At 42.8% G+C, this 16,936-nt stretch overlaps 1 protein-coding gene across 1 annotated transcript in view; it reads left to right on the top strand.

Moving 5' to 3' along the window:
- Positions 1-1,831: 1,831 nt before the first annotated feature.
- The window catches only part of LY75 (lymphocyte antigen 75), a gene marked incomplete at its 3' end in the record, with an annotated part of 90,757 nt that continues 75,652 nt past the window's right edge, over positions 1,832-16,936 (top strand). The window contains 4 exon segments of the mRNA NM_001001158.1: positions 1,832-1,925; positions 6,913-7,284; positions 12,119-12,289; positions 15,651-15,815. Of these exon segments, the coding sequence (NP_001001158.1) occupies positions 1,832-1,925; positions 6,913-7,284; positions 12,119-12,289; positions 15,651-15,815 (802 nt within the window).

The following is a 16,936-nucleotide window of genomic DNA, read 5'->3' on the forward strand; positions in this document are numbered from 1 at the left end:
ACTGTGTGTGCCTCAGTCTCCTCCAATACTCACTAAGCTGGAGCAGGTAGGGTGTCCTCCTTTGACCTCATGCTGGGATGGGCCCAGTTTCCTGTACTGACAGGTGCTCAGTATACACACTGAACCCAAAGGCAACTGCCTGGGGAGAGAACAAGGCCAAGGGAGAGTTGGGAGCCATCAGCCAAGCCTTAGTGGTTGGAATCAGAAAAGGTAACTTCCTGTTCACTTACTCCTGGAAGAATTCACCCTGTGGGGAGGGCGGAAGGTCATCCCAGGCACACACCATGCACTTAGTAAATATAGGTTTAAAAATACAGGACATTCATATCCAGGTAACTCAGATCACCTATTTATGATAACTATTTATAATGAGAGCTTGGGGCTTCCCAGGTGGCACTAGTGGTAAAGCACCCGCCTGCCAATGGAGGAGACTTAAGAGACTAAGGTTTGATCCCTGCGTTGGGAAGATTCCACGGAGGAGGCATGGCAACCCACTCCAGTAAGTATTCTTGTCTGGAGAATCCCCATGGGCAGAGGGTCTGGCAGGCTACAGCCCATGGGATCTCAAAGGGTCGGATACTACTGAAGCGACTTAGCACGCAGGCAACTCAGATCACCCTATTTATAATGATATCAGTTCCCACAAGCTGAGGATAAAGTCTGCTCTCACAATGACCAGTTTTGGATGCGGACTTCCACACTCTGCTGCTGCTGCTGCTAAGTCGTTTCAGTCGTGTCCGACTCTGTGCGACCCCATAGAGGGCAGCCCACCAGGCTCCCCGGTCCCTGGGATTCTCCAGGCAAGAACACTGGAGTGGCTTGCCATTTCCTTCTCCAATGGATGAAAGTGAAAAGTGAAAGTGGATTATAACTGTTGTTTAATTATTAAGAAAAGAGCTTACTTGTAAAGGCCAAACAGTTATACAACTTAGTCATCCTTGGAAGTCTTATAGTGAAAGTGAAGTCGCTCAGTTGTGTCCAACTCTTTGCGACCCGTGGACTGTAGCCCACCAAGCTCCTCCGTCCATGGGATTCTCCAGGCAAGAATACTGGAGTGGGTTGCCATTTCCTTCTCCAGGAGATCTCCCATTTCCTTCTCCAGGAGATCTTCCTGACCCAGGGATCAAACCCAGGTCTCCCACATTGCAGGCAGACGCTTTAACCTCTGCGCCACCAGGGAAGTCTTATAGGGTCACTCAAATAGCTCTTGTTTTTAATACTTTAACAAGTGCGGGTGAAACCTCATTGAGCCATCACCTCACCTTTGTTTGGACTATCAAATACTCAGGACGGTGCCAAGGACGACTGAATTTTTTGGCTCGACCACAGTCGCAACAGGATGGGTGCACATTTCGCTCTTTCGGGTACGAGGGGATGCGGGTGCCTTTCCAGGCCAGCTGCGTGAAAGGAAGAAGCCATGCCTGACCGAGGCGCGTTAGGCAGACCACCCACTAGGGCGGTGCCAAGTCCCAGCCAGGGCCGCATCTCCTCAACTTTACTGAAGACGCGGCGGGGCTTCCTCCTGGCCCGCTAGTCTGCGCGGTGCTCTGCTCTCCAGCCTAGGCGGGCAGCCCAACGCAGGTGCGCAGCGCTCTTTACACGCTGTCTTCCCGCCCGGTATCCGGCCCGCCACCTCCGGGCCCCGCCCGCACCGCCCTGGGACCCACGACGGGCTGATGCGATTGGCCGAGGGCGGCGGGGGCGGGCCCGGGGCGCCCCGGGAGGCTGGGGGTTGGGGGCAAAGGCGGTGGAGGGGCTGACCTGGCGCACCCGGAGGGCTGGGTGCCGCGTGCCCCCGAAGACCCGACTGAAGCGCCGGGGCCGGCTCAGGATGAGGACGCGCTGGGCAACCCCTCGCCGTGCGGCAGAGCTGCTCATGCTGCTCCTCCCGGGCTTCGGGCTGGTGGAGCCCTCTGGCCACTCAGGTAACCGCGGGCGCGTCCGCCGGCCGGCTGGCCGGCTAGGGACCTCGACGCCGCCCGGTCGGCCGACTGTTCTTGATTCGGGTTCGGGCTGCGTGCCGGGGTCCTGTCACCTCTGCTGGACAAGTGAGCGGAAGGGAGGTGCGGGGAGAAGGCGCTCCGTTACCTTCCGGAGTCCTGGAGGAGCACGGAGTGGGACGAGGAGGCGCAGGGCTTTTCTCGTGCGGAGGGCCTGGAGTCCACCGTAGGGGAGGCACCCAGAGTGTCTTTTCTGAACGAGTCTCCCGCGCCTTCCTCGTCCTTTCCTCTGAAATCTTGCTTCGCTAGGGTTTAGGGCTTCTCAACAGCCCCCTCACCCACCCACCCACCTCACGCCGCATCCCGCCGTCTCGGTCCTCCTTCGCCCCTTGGTCACCTTGGCCACTCAGTGTCAAGAGGAGCTTTCCACCCACAGCGCCAGAATGAAACAGCGATTCTCTGACTTCAGTCTGTTCCTGGTGCCCGTCAAAAAGCCCTGTCTTCTACAATGACTATGGCCAAGACTCTGATATGATGCCCTCCCCCAATGCCTCCAGCAGCGACTCTTCCTTCTAATTGGCTTATCCGGCTCCAAACGTTTACCCCAACCCCCACCCCAGAGGTCGAAGTTCCCGCAGTGGAGCCCAGGTTGCTTGCCCAGAGACCTCTTGCCTCTCTCTTACTTGAGAAGCAGGACGAGGAGCAGACACCCTTCGCTGATGCTCTGAGTAGTGCCTGCCCCACCCCCACCCCTTGGCAGCACCCGGAGTTTGCTTTTAATCTCTTTCTGCCTTGGCAAAGGTGTACTGAGGACTTTGTTTCTTAGTCTGGGTGCTTCACAGACAATTAGTGAGCTGTCCCCACCTACCACTTCTGTCAACATGTCAGAATGAGGAAGTAAAAGATGGTCAAGGGAGTTTTTGAAAAACTGCGGTTTGCTTATGGTATTTACTTTCTTTGCAGTTAAACTGAGTTACTGTCTGATGGTTGAGATCATGAGTAGCATCATCTTATGTCAAGAACTTTATCGCTGACCTTGTTTTGATTCACCCTTCTGCATTCTTCTTTGATCCCCCCCTATTGGAAACTCCCAAAAGGCCCTTATTGCTGTGAGAATTCTGTTCTGCCTGCCCCGATAATCCAGGGAGAAAATTATCATGGCAGCAGCTAACTGTGATGGAAACACACTAGCCTTTCAATCACTAAACTTGGCTTCCATGTGCATTTGCTTTATTTTATCTCTTTTGTCTCCCCCATAGAACTCAAGATTTTCTTAATTTCTGCAATCTCTGCAATTCCTGGCCTCTCTCATCAACCAAGAGCAAAGAGCTCGAACTTAATGCCATTCTTTTTGCAGGAGGTCCTCAAAGGTGTTTGTTTTCCTGCATCCTTCCCCACCTTGAGCACCTGCTCTGGTCAGACTTGTGGCCCTATTGAGGGAAGCGCTGGAATTTTGAAATCTCAGCCATTTGGGTAGCTTATTTGGCACTGTGTCAGCTTCATGATGCTGGTGATGGTGTGTGCTTCATCACATGTGTGCAGCTAGGTTTGTGCAGGCGGTCTCCAATACTCAGATGCAGGGGAAGTACTTCTGTGTCCTTGGGAGGATGCCAATTGCTTAGTTAGCTTTTTTGCCTCCTTGGAGGGCTAGCAGCTTGAAGTACATTAATTCTTCAGAGACTCCTGAGGTTTTCATCAGCCCACACCACCCAATCTGAACTCCATGACTTTCTGACTCCTAGTACATTGCTCTGGACCCAACCATCACTTTAGGACTGTTTTTGAACTGGCAAATCCAGACTTCTGGGTCTCTCCTAGTGTACACTCTGCACATATAGTAGCAGCTCCACAAAATGCTTAACAGTGTGGGCTCAGGAAGTTCCCGTGAAACTAAAAAAGTTGCAATCTTCATCCGTCTTGCCTTCCAAAACCATCTCCTCTCCATATGTCTGTGGGTTACAAAATGTTGAGGCCCAGTTTTTCTTTGGAATGTGCAAAGCTCTTTGGTTTGGGTCCTGTAACACAGGAGTTACTTAACAATCAGACAATAAGAAAGAGCTTTCCTGTGATGGTCTAAAAATTCATTTTCAATTTATGATAATGCTACATAGCTATTTCCTCTTAAACATCAGTAGAATGTTTATATAAAATGAAACATTTAAAAAAGTGCTCTAAGGATGGTGAGGTGATGAGTCTTCTTTTCATCAACCTCTGTCTTTTAGACTTGTCTCAATGTTGTATTTGTAGGTAAATATTAAAATTCCCTTTAGGGCCAGTATAAAGTGAATAAGATGCAATATATGGCTATCAGTAAAGAATCTGTTTTATAAATTGCTCTGTAATCACCATTTCAAAGTATAATACATTTCTGATGTATTTCATAGACCCTTATTTAACAAATTTTTAAAATTATTTTCACATTTTTCAGACCTCCCCTACCCCAACCTACTTTCCCAATAGGGTCACAAGACTGGAGCAGAGTGAACAGCTTCTTTGTAAGGGTAAAGAAAGATATGAGGAACTATCATGAGACTACAAGACTGTCCCTAGGTTATATATTATGTATGAATGCTTGTACATTATATATGAAGACTAATGACAAGTTTCCTTAAATCATATCAATAATTAATGTATTAGCTAAGTGATCACTACTGGTGTCAAGCATTGATATTACATACTTGTAATATGTAATATTATGTAATATTCTAAATCTAGATTTAGAATGAGACAAGTATCTACAATCATAGATGTTAGAAGCTTGGAAACTCCTTTTCAACATAGCTACTCCACACCTCTCCTATAGTCTTTCAGAATTTCTACAACCTTGTTAAGTCCATGGGTGTCCTAGAAGTTAAACGTATATTAAATGAAAGTGAAAGCATTAGTCACTCAGTCATGTCTGACTCAGGGAACCCTCTCCTGTAGTCCATGGAATTCTCCAGGCACGAATACTGGAGTGGGGAGCCATTCCCTTCTCCAGGGAATCTTCCCTACCCAGGGATTGAACCTGGATCTCCTACATTGCAGGTGGATTCTTTACTGTTTGAGTTACCAGGGAAGCAAATGGGAAAGGGTAAATTTTTGTTCTCTTCCAGAGTACTTATAAGGCAGCACTGTCACCTAAGTGCACATGCCCAATACAGATGGAATTCAAATGACCTAAAATGCTACTGGCATGATGTAATAAAGTTGTGGACATCTGTTCAGGAACAATATGCAGTGAACTTAGCAGAGCCCTGTAAAGCCTGCAAGGCTAGGAAAACTGAATTAGTGGAAGCATAGAGTGTTAGCACTGGAAGTAACGTAGATTTTTATACTCTACTGCTTTCATCTCACATTTGGAGATGAGAAGACCCTGAGGAGATTAACTGAATTCCCCAAGGTGTCCCAGCTAACCAGAAACAGAGGTAGATCTTCAGTCTAGGACCCCTAACTCCTTATTCTACTGCTCTCGCCACTGTTCTAAGCGCTGTAGCTAATCCATTAGATTCTGCAAAGGCAACTTGGAAAATCTTGGGTCAAAGAGCACAGAGCAAAGTGTCCAGGAAGGAGAGCAGGGAGATTACAGAGCAGGAGAGGGGAAGATCCAGCAGGGGTGCACTGCCCACTCTCCCGCAGAAGCCGACTCCGTTGTTTCTGCTAAGTACCTAATACTTTGGAGCACAAGAGAGGTGAGAGGGAATAGGTTGGCAAAGAGTTATATCATAGTCTGATAATCTTCTGAGATAATATGTTTTCCTTTTTTTTTTTTTTTTGGCTAACTGTCTGCCCAAATTGTGTTCATAAGGTAGGGAACAGCAGAGTGATGTCAAAGAAGAATGAGGGATGGAAGCTGCTATTCAAACAGATCTAACTGCAACCCTAGGCAGTATTTTAAAATAGCAACTTGAAAGTGGAAATAGCTTAAGGTTTTAAACGATTTTGTTCTTGCTGTTCCTGTTATTTCTCTTGGTGCTGCTACTGCTATTTAAAACAAGCAAAAATTCTGTCCAGAGTTCAAACTGGAATTGAACTTAATCATATAGGTGTTATTTGCATAGTGAAATTTCCCCTCCAGTCCTTAGTATAAGAATTTTTAACTCTGCAAGCCTATGAAGTATTATTAGAAAAGGTGTTTAGTGTCAGTAAAACCACTGAATGTGACGCTGGCATCAAAATGAAAGTACCTTTTGGGAACTAAAATTTTACAGCTCCTTCTCCAGAACCCTTGGGTTCATTGACAAAGATTGCTTACATTTGTCTAAACTGCTTCAGGTCATCAACATGTTCTGTGCTATCACTTCACAAAATGTTCCTTTGTAAAAGCACTGACCAAATTGTACTATTGTAATTTGCTATAACAGATGCGAATCTTGCTCTACAGACTCAGTCCTGTGGCCACTGCTGAGTTTTCCAAATTTAATCAGGCACATTAATGTCATGTAATAATTACCTTGCTGAAGTAGCCGAAGTGCAAGCAGGACAGAATTGTGTCCTGAAAAAGCTCAGGATATTTTTCATTGTCTACAGGCCACTTATCTAAAGAAGCTCTAAGGAGCTTCTTCATCTCATTAAATAAGGAGGAGGTCTCACTGAATGACAATAACAAATATGTATACTATTCTAAGTGTTTTACATGTATGAGCTGCTTTTATCCTTACATCCACCCTGTGAAGTACTGTTTTACAAAGGAGAAAGCTGATGCACAGCAGGTAAATGACACCCTGATCACACGGTCAATAATAGCAGAGCAAACTATTAATATAAAGCCAAGCAAACTGGCCCCAGAGCCCACGCTCTTAATCCTACACTGAACTGCCTCTCTGGCCACCACTGTCCTCCAACCTTGTGTAGAACGTTACAGTTTATACAGCTGGGAGGATGTTAACAGTCTGGGGGTGCTCAGACTCACTCTCCTTAGCAAGCAGGGCCAAGGCACATCGGCCACATAATTCAGAATCCTGAAATGTCTTTTCTGCCTGTCTTGTCTCAGGTAATGATCCATTCACCATCGTCAATGAAAACACAGGCAAGTGCATCACGCCGCTGAACGACTGGATAGTGGTAAAGGACTGCGACGAAACCAAGGACATGCTGTGGAAGTGGGTGTCCCAGCATCGGCTCTTTCATTTGCAGTCCCAGAAGTGTCTTGGCCTAGATATTACCAAACCCACAGATTCCTTGAGAATGTTCAGCTGCGACTCCAATGCCATGCTGTGGTGGAAATGTGAGCATCACTCTCTCTACGGGGCTGCCCAGTACCAGTTGGCTCTGAGGGATGGACACGCCATAGCAAGTACAAATTCATCAGATGTCTGGAAGAAAGGAGGCTCAGAGGAAAACTTGTGTGCCCAGCCTTACCATGGTGAGTACTGGAGAGGGACTCTGACTTATTTGCTGCTGTATTTGGTGCAAGTGGCCTTGAACGTGTACCTCTGATCACACTTAGAGTCATACACTGGTGAGTCAAGTGAACTGGCCTCTAGTTCCAGGCACTGAGTAGTAACGTTGAGCTGCTTCTATGAGGTCAGTGCTATTTGCCAACTTTCACAGGGAAGGGTAGGAGAAGTTAGGTGCCTTGTCAGAGGTCTCACAGCCATTCTGTGGCACCTGGGGGCTTGAAATCTCTCTGATGCCTGAGCATATGTACTTTCCATGATTACATCCTGAATTCCAGAGAAAAGAAAATGTTAGAGTAACTGGAAGTCCCCTACACAGGATAAAAGTTAAATAACCTAATAAGGTTGACTCCATTCTAAGTTAAAAAACAAGAAGAAAGAGGAAAAAAAAAAAAAAAGGAAATGAATTTTTTTTCTTATCTGCAGATTTGGATGTAATGGAAAAACTTTAAGAGTATTATGTGGCTTTATTTTTTATTTTGGCATGGCTATCACACTGTATTTATGATTCAGTATTATAAGAGTAGACTTTTTCCTCAGTTGCCTCCAAAATAAGTATATGAATACAAATCTTCCTCTACTTACAATGTTGTTTTGTCCCAATAAACCCATCATAAATTGAAAATATCATAAGTTGAAAATGCATTTAATACACTTGTAACGAATATCATAACTTAGCCTGGCCTGCCTTAAATGTGCTCAGAATGCTTACTTTAGCCTACAGTTGGGAAAAGCCACCTAAAACAAAGCCTGGCCTATTTTATAGTCACATGTTGAATACCTCTTGTAGTTTATTGAATACGGTACTGAAAGTGAAAAACAGAATGGTTGCGTGTCAGTTGTTTACCCTCGTGACTGTGTGGCTGACTGGGAGCTGTGGCTGCCGCTGCTCAGCATCAGAGAGAGGACTGTACCATGTATTGCTAGCCCAGGAAAAGATCAAAATTCAAAGTACAGTTTCACTGACTAGGTATCACTTTCATACCATCACAAAGTCAAAAAGTTGTATGTCATACCATCGTATGTCTGGAACTGCCTGCTTTGCCTTTGGGGGCACTGATCATGAACTTTGAGTCTAGAGACTTGGTTATAATGAATTTTTGAGTTTAAAAGGAAGTAGATTTATCTTTTAAACCTCCAAATGTAAATTAGCTCTCACGCAAGCAAATCTTTCCCCATTATGTTGCTCTAAATTATATCAAATGTTGAATGTGTGAGTATCTATATACATTTGTATATGTTTCATTATATTATCTTTGTCTTACTTATCTCATGTGTACTCTTCTTTGTAAATTTACATAGCTTTACAGAGATTTTTTCCTCTTCTTTTAAGCTAAATTTGGCCTCCCATCTTTTTTGTACCTGAACAGGTTTTTCTCCTGGAGAAACCACCTCTTTCCATTTCCTAGTGAGGGTGCAGCAGCTTCCGAGATGTCAGGTTCTGCTGTTATGGAAAGTGTCAGAGAATCAGAGATGGGGTTTTCCTTTTCTTCAGTCCTCAACCCTTGAGTAGTTGAAAAGTCTGCTTCTGCTAGCCACCTTCCTCCTAACCTTAAAAAGCAATTGCTTTTTGGATACCACTTTAAAAATGGCAAGCTTAAATTTTGTGCTATAAAGCCTTTCTCTCACTTGGCAGCCAAGAGAAAACATGGAACCATGCGAATTGCCTTTTGAACTGGATTTAACTTGTTTCATTATATTTGTTCAAAGATCAGAAACAATAATTTTCTTGGCTGGGCTCCTTCTGTCTTCTGCTCCTAACTGAGGGACATAGTTGTAATTATAAATTCCCTCAGTCCCCCAAATGCCTTTATTTCAATATAACTAGTTTCCTTTATAATCCTATGTGTTTTATTTTACACATTTATGTTTTCTGAGAAGGGGCTCACACGTTTCACACGGCTGCCGAAGTTACCAGTGGCGCAAAAAAGGTTAAAAACCCACCTAGGGCATCACCCCAGAGAAAGCTGAACAGTGCTCACCAGCAAGAGCCCACAGGCTGTATTTGACCTTACCAAATACAGTATTTTAAACACTAAATATCCAACTAAGAAACAAGACAAGATGCATGTAGTCCTGACTTATCAGCATATATCTTGAGTTTTCATTTGCACTGACACCAGGGCCAAACTTGCCTCTTCTCCATTCCTCTCCAGGTGACTGATACCATCCAAGTTGCACGTCAGAAATCTACAAGTCACCCTAGAGTTCCTCTGCTCTTCTCTGCCACCATTCAAAAGTAGTCAGATATTAAGTCCTGGCAATTTTACTCTTTTAAAATTTTGTAGTCCCTTCTTGTTCTTGGGTTGGAGAGTGATGTCTTAAGTTAAAGACTTTCTCTAGATATGCTCTCTCAAACTTCTCATATTGGACCCCGCCCCCTCCTTCTTATCTTATTGTACAGAATAAGAAAGATAAGATACCAGAGTCCAACAAAGTGAAGTTCAAGGTAACCCAGCTTGTTACGGCAAAAACCAGGATGACATTCCCCAGATATAGCTTCTTTACTTTTCGCTTGGCTTCTGCTATATAATTTTTTTTACTTCTAATATAAAAACATTTATCTGTCATTGTGTTCTGGGTTGCCTCTCTCCTCACCCCCATCCTGTGTGAGCCATGCTCCTCTCAGAAAAAATTTTCACTGTATAAATTTGATGAATTAATTGATCTTGACTGGCATCCACATATGCATTTATATCATTAAGATATCTTGGCCTCACACTAGCACCCCTCAAGTTTTGAATGTTTGGTGAATCACGCAGAGGAAGTAGACTTTCAGTGGTGGGTGGGGAACCTGTAAAAGTGTCTGAATTCTAAGCAACTTAGAAGTCTGCCAAGCTCTTTAAATATTGAAGCTGTTTTTTTCTTTTGCTACCAAAGAGGTTAATGTTAATTTTCTATGTAAGCATCTCATCTCATAGATGTGTGCCTATTGCAGAGTAAGATGTGGTTTTAAGGCTGCCAACATCGGAAATTCATACATTCAAAGGGTATCTTAGGAAAGCCTGTCTCTCTGGGGAGATCCTTGGGAGTTAAGGGGTCCAATAACATCAAAGAATGTGTAAGAATAAAAGTCTTAGTGAATAATTAGCATAATTTAGCAGCTGCTGCTGTTGTGGTTGTTATATGCTTATCATTCTTCAAAATGTATTGTGAACAGGAGAGCTTTTTAATTGAAGCCCAGCTTTGAGCTATGACACTAACTTGAAGCCTGAGAAGGCAGCCATTGATATCACACGTTGTCCTTATATGTCAAGGACTCAAGGAGAGAGCCAGTTTCGATCCCTGTCACAGCTGAATGACTGAATGTTTCACTTAACGACTCTGCAAAAACGGGGATTTCACAGATAAGTGTAATACTTGCCCCACTGATCTTGTGGGCTTATGGGAAAGAGCAAGTGAAAGCATTTTTACAAGTCTTACTAAAAAAAAAAACCCTCATGATTCTACAAATCATAGTCATTGTGCTCACAGACTCTCCTTTTAAGTGCTGTGATATAGGAAGAGAAATCAGTCATGTGCTATTGGGAGTTTTGTTATGGTTAAAAATAAAAGGTAGATAATAAGTAGAATCCTTATAAAATATAAGGTCAAATTGCTCTTTAACCAAAGTATACCATTCAAAACCATTTATATGTCAGAGGAAAACAAAACCAAAATCCTTAAAAGATTGTTTGCAAGTAAAAACATCTACATTATTTTCCTGTACTGCTGAATACATTCTAAACTGTTAAGCCTCACATTTCAGCTAAACAAGCAATTGAGAATAATAAGGAATGTGGAATCAAATTCTATCTTAAACACCTTTTTAAGCAAATCTATGAGACATTTTGAGGGACCCAACTTGCATGGTAAATGATGATAAAATCTGATTATTATCCTCTACATATAATAGTCATTATTTGATCTGATAACAACCATGGTTTTAAACAAATTATGGAAAAGGGGACCGAAATAGTTATAGGGTTAGCTGTTCTATAAGACACCTCTCCAAAGGAACTGTTACCAACATAAGTATTTAGCACTTCTTCTGGCATTTCCATGTATATTTGAGGTTGGAATTGTTCTTCAGTTTCTCTCCATGTACCAGGGAAAATTTGTTGACAGGAAAGGCTAGTTCTGCTACCTTGCTGGCCACCAGCTGGTTCCGTGACTGCCCTGCTGACTCTGGTTCTTCTTTCATAACCTGAATTACCACGTCCTATCCCTCTCCAAGAGACTGCTGAGAAACTCAGCAGCCTTTTCTCCTACTTCCTCAAAACTCTCAGCTTTGATTCTACCATCAGTCTGTAACAGTGGAGCTATTTGTGCATCTCTCTAACTCCACAGTTGGTTTCAAAGCCCACACCCAGCCTCAGTGATTCCAAAATATTTTGCTGGCCTCACTCTTACTAAAGAAAATAGAATTTAGGTTTCCTCTCAAGCAGACACCCCTTTTGGTGACTTTCTCTGCCATCCAGAGGAGTCAGTTTATCCTTACATGATAAAGCCAGGATCTTTTAGCTCCTCATCACATCACAATAAATGAAGCTTTACCTGATCATCTCACTGAATCTCATGAACAACGCTATGAGCCGATATCATTATTCCTAATTTTCAAATGCAGAAACGGAGACTGATAGAGGTTGGAGAGCTTGCCCACAGCCACACAGTTGGAATTGCCACATGGTGCAGCCCGCCTAGATACTGGGTTCTCATAAGTATGAAAACATCTTTCAAAACGGTTTTAGAAGGTAGTTAGCTAAAGCTGAGTATCTAGTTTTTAACTCTTCTTTCCTCTACTTTCTCCCCAACCCACAGAGATCTATACTAGAGATGGGAACTCTTTTGGGAGACCTTGTGAATTTCCCTTCTTAGTTAATGGGACCTGGCATCATGAGTGCATTTTTGATGGAGATCGCAGTGGGCCATGGTGTGCAACCACCTTAAATTACGAATATGATCAGCAGTGGGGCATCTGCTTACAACCAGGTATGTATGGGCTGGTGAACTTTGTAGGTGGAAAGAAAAGGATACTGTTCCTATGTGGCAAAGGGGAAAGGGAAGAGTCCCATGATTACTCAAAAATGACAGCAACAGATATCCCAGAGAAGGAGTGTATATTTGAGGGAAGACAGGGAAGTCGTGTGTAGCTAAGAACTTACTTTTAGAAGTGAGCCAGGAAGAGAACCAAGACAGGATGCTGTCACTGAAGGCATATGATGAGGAAGTCTGCTGTACCACAGATACTTCAGGAAGAGGACCAGGCTACTTCCTGGCTATTGCCAGGAGCAGTCAGGAAAATTGCTAGTGGCCTTAATAGAACAGTTTCAAAATTAAGAACTATTTTTTAATGGCCAATAAGTTAAAAGCATCAACAGTAAATAGAAAGGAAAAAGCTCCAGTAATAGTAATGGTTATTACTTATAGCAGCAATAGTTATCTCTTGGCCCTGCCAAATATCAGGTACTATTCTAAGTACTCAACCTTTATTAACTCATTTACTCTATACACAGTTTTGTAAGGTAGGTTCTATTATTTATCCTCATTTTGTTGTTGTTGTTTAGTTGCTAAGTCCTGTCAGACTCTTTTGTGACCCCATAGACTGTAGCCCTCTAGGCTCCTCTGTTCATGGGATTTCCCAGGAAAGAATACTGGAGTAGGTTGCTTTTCCTTCTCCAGTTGGTATTCCTGACCCAGGGGTGGAACTTGGCTCTCCTGCATTGGCAGGTGGATTCTTTACCACCAAGACATCTGGGAAGCCCATGTACCCATATTACAGATGAGCAAAGCGAGGCACAGGAGAGTTAAATCAATTGCCTAAGGTTACATAGATAATAAATTTCAGAGCTAGGATTCAGATTCAGCTCTGGAGCCCTTGCCTCAAACAACTACATTATCCTGCCTTATTCAGTAGCGAGTCTGATGAAATTAGTAATGCTGATCTCTCTTTAAGAGAAGCTGAGCTTCAAAATGTAGAGTCCTAAGCAACTTGAAGAGATTATGTCAAGCCAATCATTCTCAAACTTCAGGTTGCAACAGAATTATTTGGAGAGTTTGTTACAATACAGATTTGTGGGGCCAACCTCCAGAAATTGTAATTTGGTAGATTTTGGATGGTATCCAAAACTTTGCAGTTTAGTGAGTTCCCAGATGATGCTGATGATGGTCTGGGGATCGCACTTTAAGAATTACTTTTCTAGGTAGAGGCAAAGGCTTTTCAACACTTAGAACTTATTGAAAGATAAAAAGCCAACATTTATTCCACCTGTAATTGATGACAAGCTGGGTTCGGTCAACCAGGCACCAATTTTATTTCAGTCTTACTATAGTCTGGATCATGGGCTTCCCCAGTGGCTCAGTCTTACCATAGTCTGGATCATGGGCTCCCCATTGCAGCAGTAAAGAATCCATCTGCAATGCAGGAGCCATAGGAGACACAGGTTCGATCCCTGGGTCAGAAAGATCCCTTAGAGGAGGGCACCCATTCCAGTATTCTTGTCTGGAGAATCTTGGACAGAGGGGCCTGGTGGTATACAGTTCTTAGGGTTGCAAAGAGTTGGATGTGACTGAAGCGACTTAGCCTAGCACAAAGTCTGGATCAGAAACTTTAGGGATTGTGGAGAGGCTTAGACGTTATTCAGAGCAAACCCTCATTTCTCAGGTGAGGAGCAGCAGACCTAGATTGATGAAATAGCCTGTCAGTGTCAGACTGTATTTGTGTGGAGCCTGGTAGATCTCCCAGGATTCTGACCTTCATTTCCCAGTGTGTTCCACCTTGTTCCACCTTGTTCATTCCCCATCCCATTCCACCTTGCTGCCTTGACTGACGTGTGTCTTGGTGCCTTTAGCCTACTTTGGAGGAAAGCGGGGGTTATCAGTGCATTCATGTGCCTCCCTTTCTACAGAAGTGAGATTGTGAGTTTCTTAAATCTGAGGACTGCTAAACCATAGGGATTGTATTTTACAGCAAATAATACATTACCGTCCTGCTGAAATCTTCCAGATTTACAAGTGTTTTGCCTTAGTGATAAAAAAAGAACCTTTAGGTAATGCACTTGCAAATCCACCTACTTTGTTTTTACCAAATGTCACAACCACCTCTGTTGTGGTTTAGGACATTCAGAAATGGCTGAAGAAGCAGTGTATGCCATTCAGAGAATCAACAACACCAGAGTTAGACAGCTGTACTCTGGTTATAGCTCTGCTGCTAATGTCCCTAGATCCTTGTTCCTATCTGTGAAATGAAGACATTACACAAAAGGATCTCTAAGGGCCCTTCCTGCTTAAGGGTCCATAGGTTATGAGAGACCCTTTGGAAGATCCCACGTGAAGCCAGGGATACACTTAACATAAGCTCTGTTGGTTTTTCCTTCTTGTTGGGAGCACATGGAGGCCCTGAGTATATTTTTGAACTAATTGTATCAAGACCTACATATCTGTCCTGGAAAGAGCTTGAAGGTTCTTCATCTGAAGTTATGCATGTTCTTGAGATATTTGTTGAAGAAAAACGATGTTCACAATGTAGATGTATATTTATATATACATATATAGTCTTCCCAGGTGGCGCTAGTGGTAAGGAATCTGCCTGCCAATGCAGGAGACACGGGAGACATGGATTTGATCACCGGGTTGGGACGATCCCCTGGAGGAGGAAGTGGCAACCTACTCCAGTATTCTTGCCTGGAAAATTACATGGGTAGAGGAGCCTGGTGGGCTACAGTCCATGGGGGTCACAAAGAGTCAGACATGACTGAGCACACACACACATGCACACATATGTACATACAGACATATAGTGCATATATAATGTTAGTTCTGTAAGATTAGTCATATATTACATCATCTTTTAAAATATAAGGAGAAACTAGACTGAGTTTCGCAAATAAGGTATCACTGCGCGTTAAATCTTAGGCACTTAAGCATTGTCTAAACACACACACATGCAAACACGTTCAGTGGTTTCACTGCATAACATGGGCAAACCCCTCTTTAGTCTGATACCATCTTCAAGTGAGCCGAGGGGTTGAACACAGGTAAATACTCCTGTTCTTAGGCAGAGGGTAGGCGTGGGCTAAAATGTGACATTATAACCAATGGGGTTATGTAAAAGGAGAGTAGAAGCTAGAAGCAGCATGGAAGCTTTAACTAGTCTAAGTCATTTCCTGTCCTGTGAGTTTGGTTTTTTCATCTAACCAAAGAATCAAAATATTGTCTAGTACAACAATGACAGCCTCAATCTTAGCATATCTTAAGAGTATGCAAATTGGATGGCAGTATTTGTAAGTACTCTTAGTAATAGACAACATTATGCCCTTATTTTATGATCACTGACATATCTTTTTATCAACAGAAAGTGGCTGTGAAGATAATTGGGAAAAGAACGAGGAGATTGGAAGTTGCTACCAATTTAATATTCAGGCAACTCTTTCTTGGAAGGAAGCTTACGTTTCATGTCAGAATCAAGGAGCTGACTTACTGAGCATCAACAGTGCTGCTGAGTTAACTTATCTTAAAGGTAGGTTTAAAGAGAGGGGATATATGTATACCTATGGCTGATTCATGTTGAGCTTTGACAGAAAATAACAAAATTATATAAAGCTATTATCCTTCAATAAAAAAATTTAAAAAAAGTAGGTTTAAGTTGCTTGTGGTGGAGCAAATTGCTGAGATGGTAAAGGTGCTGTCTTCTATTTTCATGTCTAGGTATGTTGCTTTCTTCTATATTTCTCTGTCTTTTCCTGGGATTTAACACCAAAGCCCCCAAGTGAAAAAATACTGAATATAATCCTATTCAGTCCATTGAAAGTGCATCTCATGATAAAGACCAAGAGAGGTAAATATTCAGAAAACAAGGTGAGGTAGCAAGATTAAACTGCTAACTGAAGCCTAAATGAAAGGATCTGAAAAAAGGTGAACATTAAACACTTTGAACATTGAACAGTAGAGAATTTGAGGAGAGTGGAGAAGATTGTTGAGTTGAAGTAGATCACCTCAGTAAAAAACTTCACATTTACATCCGTGGATTCAACCACCTGTAGATTGTATAGCTCTGTAGTATGTATTTAGTGAAAAGAGTCGGCATGTAAGTGGACCAGCATGGTTCAAACTCATGTTTTTCAGGGGGCAACTATAAATTAATCATCATTACAATGCCATAAGACAAGTATTTTTATCCCCATTTACAGATTAGGAATCATTGTTTAGAAAGAATACACCCAACATCCCAGAGCTATGAAGTATCAGAATTGGAATTTGAATTTCAACATATATATAACTCCAGAACCCTTACTTCTTTACTGTAGTACTTACTCCTCTTACATCCCTTTCTTTGTTTTCATCATTGAAAACCTACTGGACTTTTACATTCCCACCCACAATGTATGAGGCTTTCCTTTTCTCTACATCTTCTCCAACATTTTTTGTTTCTTGCCCATTTGATAACAGGCATGAGGTGATATCTCATTATAGTCTTGATTTGCACTTCCCTAATAACTAGTGATGTCAAATATCTTTAATATGTTTGTTGGCCGTCTGTCTATGTGTCTTCTTTGGAACAGTGTCAGTTCAGATCCTATGCCCATTTTTAAATTGGGTTGTTTGGTTTTTTGTTTTTGAAATGTATGAGCTCTTTGTATA

Source organism: Bos taurus, chromosome 2 (genome assembly GCF_002263795.3).
Source record: "Bos taurus isolate L1 Dominette 01449 registration number 42190680 breed Hereford chromosome 2, ARS-UCD2.0, whole genome shotgun sequence".
In the NCBI taxonomy this organism is placed as follows: domain Eukaryota; kingdom Metazoa; phylum Chordata; class Mammalia; order Artiodactyla; family Bovidae; genus Bos; species Bos taurus.